This window comes from Sinocyclocheilus anshuiensis, unplaced genomic scaffold, assembly GCF_001515605.1.
Source record: "Sinocyclocheilus anshuiensis isolate Anshui unplaced genomic scaffold, SAMN03320099.WGS_v1.1 scaffold2020, whole genome shotgun sequence".
In the NCBI taxonomy this organism is placed as follows: domain Eukaryota; kingdom Metazoa; phylum Chordata; class Actinopteri; order Cypriniformes; family Cyprinidae; genus Sinocyclocheilus; species Sinocyclocheilus anshuiensis.
In genome coordinates, this window is record NW_015557276.1 from 488,690 (window position 1) to 498,387 (window position 9,698).

Here is a 9,698-nt window from a genome sequence, read left to right on the forward strand (position 1 = left end):
AATTTAAGAGATTACGAAATGACATTTCAGATAAAACGACTTGCTTGTACAGGAGAATTCAAAATCCACTGCTGAAAACAAAAAAACAAAACATGGTTATGGATGGAAATATCTGAAATAACGTTGCTCTATTTCTTCATAGGTTGTTTAAATCACAACCTCATTTTATAGGGTGTCAGTACAAATCACAGCTGGTGTTAAGAAAAAAGCATTTTATGAAACTTTAAATTACGTTTTTATAAGCAGAATCATGGCTGCAAACTAAACTGGTAGGCCTACACATGAAATGTTAATAAACACACTTTTTAATAAAACCTAACTGAAAACCGCAGTAAACAAAAATATATGATTACCGTAGCCTTAGAAACGCCTGCCTACGTGTGTCTTTATTAAAGTTTAGAGCTTGTAATCGTTAAACGACGTAACGAACCGCACCGAGTCATTTTTAAGCGGTTCTTTGAACCGACCGTTCAAAAGAACCGATTAGCGCAAACGAGTCACATGAGCTAAACTGAACCGCCAGTAAACCGTTGCTTTCTTGTGACGTAATGATGTTCCTCACGTCAGCGACAGCACACGCTTCAAACTCCATTAGACCGAGCAGTCCAGCGACGTTCCTCAGTAGGTACTGTTGTATTTTAAGCTATATTCTCAATCCGTTACTCGGTTTTTACTTTGCTATTATGCAATTGCCGCTCGACTCGTCCCGTTTTATACAAGACAACAAAGAATAAGACTTAAGCCTGAAGCTAAACTTTCTATCATTTTCATGCGTGAGAATATAATTGAAAGTGTAATTTGCTCAGTTGCACTGTTCATTTAGAGGACAGGAATTCAAATTGAATCTACAGTTTGTTAAACCCCCGACGTTATGTACTATTTATTTGTAATAAAGTTTTCAAACTTGTTAAATTGCAAATGTGATTCATCGTAGCTCATTTGGTTCAGAAGTATTTTTTACACGAGTATAAAAGACACAGCTCTGATACAAAGTGTTTATTTTGTATTATTATATGTTATGCAAACAACACTTACCACAACCAAATATAAAAATTCCGTCATTTACAGAATCTCTCATGTTGTAAATGTCCTTATCTGTATTTTTTTTTCAACGGGTGAACTATTCTTTTAACCTCTTTTAGTACAAAACTTGAAACATACACTGATTTCTGATCGATATATTGCTTCTGTTATGAATTGATACACCAATAACCACTTTTTTCATCCTCAGCCATGTCAACAAAAGAATCAAAGCCAAATCTCAGCCATTCTCAGGTTACTGAGATTATCAAGCGACTCTATGGCTGGACCGTGTCCGTCATTCGCCCGCTGCCCAGTTACGATGATCAGAACTTTTACGTGGCCCCCAGTGAGGGTGGAGAATATGTGCTGAAGGTTATGAACTCTGCAGACAGTCACAACATCACTCTTATTGAGCTGCAGACTCATGCCATGAACTTCTTACACCAAAGAGGCCTTCCTGCCCAGACTGCTTTGCCCACTCTGACTGGCAAACTCATGAGCCTGGAAGAATTTGGTATGAGTACATGTCAATTATTAATTTAATGAAATATTAAGTCCTAAAATGCAGGTTTTAAATGCCTGTTAAAGGTGAGTAAACAATGACAGATCTCAGAAGGGTGTATACATGGATTTATATTGTAACTCGTACTAATTAACACATTTTTTTTCTTTTTTGTGCTATTACAGATTGTGGTTTTGGCCCGCAGAAATATTTAGTGCGTTTACTTACCTACCTGCCTGGCACTACCGTAGCCAAAATTACCTGCAGTCCTCAGATCTTGTATGATGTTGGGAAAATGGCCGCCACATTGGATACAGTTTTACTGCAAGTAAAATCTTTGATTCCATTTATAAAGGAAAACTTCAGTCCAAAAACACACCAAGAATGGAAACTGCAACGATAATATAACGTCCACACCAATGGACAACAACGTCTCCCAAAATCGTCCTAAGGCTAAGTAGATCGTAGAAACAATAGAGTTCAATCAGTGCGAATCATCTTAGAATTACGTATTGTGTTTTTTTGTTATTAGTGTACTAATATTTTAATGTTCTCGCAGCATGCGTTTTAAAGCCAGATGCATTTTGATTGTTCATGTTTTTTTTTGTTTTTTTTTGTTTATCTGCTGAATAAAAGTATTTCTGTAAAATTATTCTAACTATATTGTAACTATGTCATTATAGTTGTGATGTGGATGATTTTTAAAACTTTATGGTTATAGTTAGGGGTGTGCAATATTCACAAAAATTACTTTCTTTACTTTAATTCTGACTGCATTCTAATAGGCTTCATCACACAGTCAATGCTTTTGGACTCTCAAGATGTGTTTTTGTTTGTTTTTTGCAAAGTGAGTGACATAGTCAATAATGTCGGCTTGCATATCGTTAAAACAACAATTACTATATTATCGCAAACCCCTAGTTATAGTTATTGTTCTTGGTGTGAACAGGCCTTAAAAATATTTTGTCCTTTTTTCCAAATGTTTCCCACTTTATTTAGGAATTTGTTTGTTTTTTATCTTGTACAGATGGAGCATCCAAACATCAGTGTCCTTCAGAGAGCAGATTTTATATGGAATCTCACCAGCGTTCCACTCTTAAACCAGTATATTCATGTGATGGATGGGGATCCCGTACAAAATGTTGTTAAAGCCGTGATAAAGCAGTACCAGATCCAAGTCATGCCAAAACTACCATTGTTTCGCAAGTGTAAGATGCTATTTTCATTTCAGTGTCAACACTTCAGTGTCAGCGTGTTCTTTTTTTTAAACATTTTTATTGCGTTGCAGGCATTAACCATGGAGACTTTAACGACCACAATCTCTTGGTGAAACCCGATGGACCCTCAAAATACCAGATCTCTGGGATTCTTGATTTTGGAGACATGAGCTGTGGGTATTTCATATTTGAGCTGGCCATCACCATCATGTACATGATGATTGAGAATCCCAATCCGGTAGACGTCGGAGGGCCGGTGGTGGCGGGATGGGAAAGCGTTTTTCCTCTCAGCGAGGCAGAAAGAGACTCGCTCTATTTGCTGGTTCTCTGTCGGTTCTGCCAGTCCCTGGTTTTGGCCCGACACGCTGTGATCCAGCAGCCAGACAATGAGGAGTACTTGATGATCACCGCCAGAACAGGAGTGCGCCATCTCTGCCGTCTTTGGGAGCTGGGTAAAGAGGAAGTGGAAAGAATATGGTTCCAGAGTGCTGCACAGTTCAGTCAACCTTGACTTGAGTGACTGCATGCTTAAAAAATATATGCAATAAACTGGGATGCATTGAAGATATAGTTCAGCCAAAAATAGAAATTTGAACCATAACTTGAAATAATGAAAGTCAATGGGGACTGGGACTGTCAAGCCCCAAAATGTCCAAAAAAATGTAAAAAATGATTAAAGTATTATAAAAGTGGTACAAAAAGTGCACAGTAAGTCATATGATAATGTCAAATGGTGTTGCTACACGACTTCTGGCATCAGTTTTGAAACTTTGGTAGATGTTATTGGTGAATAATTAAGTTAAATTAGTTTAATAATAATTGTGTTAATGTTTGGTTTGTTCCTCACAGATCTCTTGTATGGCTTCAGAAGACTCTGACTATAGTGCACATGTAATATGGATCACTTTTATGATATTTTCATGGTGCTTTTGGAGCTTGAAAACCCCATTCACTTTCATTATATGGAAAAGAGCAACCAATACATAATTAAAAAAATCTCCCATTTTGTCCCACAGAAGATAGAAAGTCATGTTTCTGGAACAAAAAGAGGGTGAGTGAATAATAACACAATTTTAATTTTGAAGTAAACTAACACTGGTATGAATGCAACATCTACTTTGATGTCAAAACTAAGTATTAATGAGTTAATGGGCATGAGATGCAATTTGGCTACAGCAAGAATATCAAGAATATATGTATGATTATACTTGATGATCCTTAAATTTTTAAAGTTGCACAAAATTAATTACTATCACTAATACCAAGAGTGCCATCATTTTTTTAACAAAGCAGCAGAAGGGTTTTTAATAGTGGAAAGTTCATTCAGGATGTCTTAAATCACAAAACCAATTTATTTTGTTATCCATTGAGGAAGTGATTTTATTGTTTGTTTAATGTATTTTGCATCTTTAATCTTATTTGGTGCTTTTATTTCATTCCATTTATTCCAAGAGTTAAGAACCTAAATCAACATATTTTCTATGGAACAGAAAGATTTTAAACTTGCACAATTAATAGATTATGTATTATGTATGTACTTTATGTCATAGTGATGGAATGTGTTGAAAGGCCCCATAAACTTTTATAGGCTGCCTAGTCTGATCTTGCAGCACATGTTATGAATAAACAAACTGCTGACTGCAGCGTTTTATCTGGTTTGTCAAAGGTCTTTTTTACTGCACGGATCAGGTATTATTTAATGGTCATAGTTTAGTTCATGCTGAAAAGTAGACCTTTCAAGCAAAACATTAACCACAAAGAGCAACAACAACAAAATATTTGGAATCTGGTTGACTAATGAAATTACAAGACCTAAACTGTGTTAATGACTGATTAATACATAAACATGATCATAAAGGCCTTAAAGCCTTCAAAGATATTTGATTTGGTTTTACAGGCTACTAATGTACCACATTGTAAGTTGCTTTGGATAAAAATGTCTGGTGCCAAATCTATATAAAAAAAAAAAAAAATCAAATGTCAACCAATCAAGCGTACAAAAAAAAAAAAACAAGCGCGTTCAAATGAAATATGTTATGCCAAACATCAGATGTGATTGTCCAGATGTTGGTCCATGTTAAAAAAGACTTGATTCTGCTTAGGCTTCAAATAGAGAAGTAATTTTGTTTAATATCATGCTGCTCATATGCTTAATATCATTATGATCAGATGCTAAGAAGAACTTCACAAGCAACAATCCTTCAGTAAAAGCAAACATATGGGTTAGAGTATACAGTATTATCTCTACTGTGCAACAATGTAATTCGTTTTCACTATTTGTACAGTATTTGTGATAAAGTGCACCTATTGTCACTCAGTTGTGCCAAAGAACCTGGTGATCACTGGTGACGTCTGCTCTATGTTCTCCTGTTGTTTGCTTGCCTTTGAACTGAATAGTGAGCAGATGGCATGGAGGAAACATACATGTACAGCCATATCACATAACAGATCATATACACACGAACGAATGAATGAGAACTGGGCTTAAATTTCACTGATGGTGTTTATTTTGTTATTTTGATGCGCAGACCGACTGTGCCTTATATTAGCCTGTGAGTGCAGTTTATATACAGTAGATGTGTGTGTGCGTGTATTCAAACCAGGGATCAATGACTCAATTGAAAACATGCAAGATTTGCATTGAATATTTGATTAAAGAGTCCGATTTTGAAGACTATTTTTCCATCTGTTTCTTATATAGTGGTTTTATTTTGTGTTATCCATGAAAAATAAGGCCTATGCACCATACAAATGTAAGTAATACCAATGCTGAATCTGTCAAAGCCTTTCTCAAATTGAGCAAAGCTTAACATTTGGTTTTACTCTAGAACTTAAAATCCAGGCTCGTAGCAACAAGGAGAAATGAAATGTCTGAAAAAGTACTTTTTCAATAAGTTCATATATGAACTTTGCTGAATGTTTTAATATAGTTAGCTAATCATGTATTATGGTTACATAAAGTGCTACTCATTTGGGACTAGAAGGCATTTTTCATAACTGCAGTATGCTTGTTTAACCACTAGATAGTGCTGCTACCACATAGAAAGCTTACAATGAATCCATGAGACCGTTTCACACACATTAGGAAGGATCATACTCTTATTATCAGCGTTGGCTTGCTGTGATACAGTTTTCCTTTGGGGTGTTTTGTATTTTAATGTGTATCAGTTAATAGATATTGTGAGTAGTAGGCCCTATGATATTTTTTTCTATTTTATCTATCCAGGTCACTTGGGCCTGGTTTTACAGACAGGGCTTAGACTAAGCCAGGATTAGTGCATAATTCATTTAGGACATTTTAAAGTAATTTTTATAAACATGCCTTAGAGAAAAACATTACTGGTGTGCATCTTGAGACAAAACAAGGGCACTGACATATTTTAAGATAAGTCAGTGCAAGTTTCTTTCAGTTGAAACAGCTCAGATTTACATTTTAGTCTGGGACTAGGCTTAAAGGGGTCATATGATGTTGCTAAAAAGAACAGTATTTTGTTTATTTGGTGTAATGAAATGTGTTTATATGGTTTAAGGTTAAAAACACATTATTTTCCACATACTGTACATTATTGTTTCTCCTCTATGCCCCGCCTTTCTGAAACGCGTCGATTAAACACAGCGCCTTCACGACATGGCGGCGGCAACAACAATACTACTACTCTTTGCAACTTTACACATCTTCTTTATGCACCAAGTGCTTGTAACACTCCAAAGAGAAAGGAAAACTTTAAATCGCATTATATGACCCCTTTACACTTTGTCTGTGAAACCGAGGGTTGGTCAGTTATAAATTCGATGTATAAGTGTTATTTACTGTATATAAACAGGTTGCGATGATGGGATGTCAATTGATTACTTCTTCTGCTCCAAATATTTGTACCTACTGCACGGCCAAATCAAAACCTCATATTCAGACCAACAGCACAATTGCTTTTAGAAAACGGTTTAGGGCCGTTCACACCAAGAACGATAACTATAAAGATAACTATATTAGTGTCCACACCAGCGAACGATATCGTCTGTTTATTCTAAGCGCACGCGCGTCTGCCACTTTAAATTCTCGAGCTCGTCATAGCAGGATTGATTCTGATTGGCTGTCAATGCTTTTATTGTTCAGCAGCTGGAAAAAATCGTTCTGAAAGTGATTCCAACGATATTGTTTCTCTATGCCTTTATCGTTATAGCTGTGGTGTGGACTCTGCTATTCTTTAATATTGAGAATGATTTTTAAAACTATAGCTTTATCGTTATCTTTATAGTTATCATCCTTGGTGTGAACGGGGCTTCAAAGTGGGGGAGTCATGGCCTCGTAACCCAAAGGTTGCGGGTTCGAGTCTCGTAGTTCGCAGGGATTGTAGGTGGGGGGAGTGAATGTACAGCGCTCTCTCCCACCTTCAATACCACGACTGAGGTGCCCTTGAGCCCCCAACTACTCCCTGGGTGCCGCAGCAAAAAAATGGCTGCCCACTGCTCCGGGTGTGTGTTCACGGTGTGTGTGTGTGTGTGTGTTCACTGCTGTGTATGTGCACTTTGGATGGGATAAATGCAGAGCACTAATTCCGAGTACTTGGCCACATGTCACGTCACTTTCACTTTAAAGTTGATAATCAGTGATATTCAGTGACGTGCATTGTAGACACAATATGCCAGTTACTTTTTTTGGTCTGCCAGTCAAACTATTTACAAACGAGGCCAAAGAATTAACCAAAATCTCCAAACAACGCACAACAGCAGCAGTGCTTCGTAAATCTGTTGTTGAACGAACTGGCGTAAATGTTACTTTAAAACTACGATTATCCACTTGCCACATTTAACAGAGATACAGCCGACAAAGGCCAAAATTCGGAGGCAAATCGGTGCTCGTTCACGTGAGTGAGAATCTTTTATGTGAAAGTAACATATCAAGACATGTCTGCAAATATATTATATTATAGGACTGCAATATTAGTCCTATAATATATAGGACTAGTACATAAGACTAGATATATGGACTGCTTTCGTGACTCCAGCTTTTTGTGACTTTTTGTTTTGATTGTTGTGTATACTGTATTGTTTATTGATTTTTCTTGTTATATGTATTTATGTTTAATGTTGATTGTAAAGCGATTTGAGGTTGGGAAAAGCGCTATATAAATGAAACTCAGCATCATCATCATCAACTTCGTACCACCTGCATTGCACATCAGTTTTCGTCCCACTTCTGAGAATACAGAAAGGTCCTGGCCATATGGCATACAGGGTGTTTTCCTGGTGGGCCGACGCACTTTGGGGCCGATACTTTGGCCCATCATGCAGGGACAGCGGCGCATTGGTTTGTCTTCAGTATTGACAGCGTAAACCCAATCGTAGTGCGCCATAGACGGAATGATGAGGTATCTTGCTCCGCCTACATAAATATTGCTTCACCCCTGGAAATATGAGGAAATATTACAAAGTCTGTAAACAGGACGTTAACAGAGGCCAGAGACGGGACACGATAAAGACCGACGCAAAGAGGAGAGAACAGACGCGTCAGCAGAGACAATACAGAGCATGCTCACACTGTCCACGATGCTCGAAATACAGGAAGAAAATTTTAAGCAAGAATCTCTGAAGGGAACTGACTGTCTTCAGAAAAGTTTCGATGGCATTTTCTATTCATCTTTCCTCTGTATAATTCATATTAATGCATATGTGCTTTATTTACAGCGGTAACCAAGGAAACGCTATATTGCAGCTGTTCCATAAGACACTGGTCCACTTAAACTGGTATACACATTAGATATACACACACAGTGTTAGTGTGTACCTGGTATTCCCTACATTATGGGGTCCAAATGTGTGTGTGTGTGTGTGTATTTTGAAGGACAGTGTATATGTATGGGTGCTGTCTGATCATAGTGGTGAGCCATTTGGACCAAAAAATGCAAGCGCTGATTTTTTTTTTGTCCCAGTCCAGCCCAGGGTTGAATTAATAATTCAGAATCATAAAGTCTTTGATCTGCAACAGCTCAGTAATGTCTCTGGAACACTCAGAAGCGAGAATGCTGAAAAGATATTGAAAATCTTAATACATAAACCCTCTCCTGTCTAATAAATCCTATTGACATTTGAAAATGCTACACCATCAGCAATTATGCTCTGGAATGGAAGAATGCATTTGCTGTCAGCATTGTGTCGCGATTATTACATTATTAATGCCGTTTTGTGAGCTAGAAACCCAACATGCATCTTTTTTGTGAAATTTAGAAAGTTTGTAAACTCAAAAACTAGCCTATTTTCTTTTATAATACACATTCTTGGTCTCATTGCAAATAATTTAATGTTGCACGCAGTGCTGGGTAGATTACTTACAAAATGTAATCCGTTACTGATTCCAAATTACAAGATAATAATTTAAGGTAATACAATCTTTTTATATATAATCTACTTTTTTGATTACTTTTGACCTAATATATCACATTGATATAAATAGGAAAATATTGATATAAAAATACAAAGAGAAAGAAAATATAGCCTATTCCATTTGTTTTTTATATTAAGAACATGAAGTGCATTCAACATTAAATTGCATTACGTTAAGGTTTCCCAAACTAGGGTTTGTGAAGACTTCAGGGGGTTTGTGAGTTTAATGAAAAGCTAATAACTAAATCATAAAAATTTAAAAAATAAAATAAATAATTTGAAAATAACAGCAATCAAAATAAAACACTTACTAAAAAAGATGAAATATTTTATTTGTTTACCTGCATGTCATGTGACCATTAACCAACCTCAGAGAACCGTGAACATGCAAATGTGTTACTTAATTATTAATGTATTACCTTAAAATTTCAATACTTCAAGTATAGTAAATACATTAGAGGTTCAACTGACCAAAAAAAAAAGTTTGGGAATCCCTGCATTACATGTAAAGAAGAAATGACATGAATTTGTGCATTTTAATATGTTTGAAGGACAAAAACCTTCCATGAATAATG

The 9,698-nt window shown here is 36.4% G+C and overlaps 1 protein-coding gene across 2 annotated transcripts; it reads left to right on the top strand.

Annotated features, from left to right (window-relative positions):
• The first annotated feature begins 523 nt into the window (after window positions 1-523).
• hykk.2 (hydroxylysine kinase, tandem duplicate 2) lies at window positions 524-3,398 on the top strand. 2 transcript variants are annotated; one of them, XM_016474463.1, is made up of 5 exons: window positions 524-621; window positions 1,232-1,537; window positions 1,711-1,853; window positions 2,553-2,733; window positions 2,814-3,398. In XM_016474463.1, exons 1-5 carry the CDS (start codon window positions 549-551, stop codon window positions 3,251-3,253), a joined length of 1,143 nt encoding a protein of 380 aa, XP_016329949.1. In that variant the 5' UTR covers window positions 524-548; the 3' UTR covers window positions 3,254-3,398. The 2 variants fall into 2 exon arrangements, with proteins under 2 accessions (XP_016329949.1, XP_016329950.1); XM_016474464.1 differs by having other exon boundaries at window positions 571-625; window positions 2,814-3,396.
• Window positions 3,399-9,698: the final 6,300 nt, after the last annotated feature.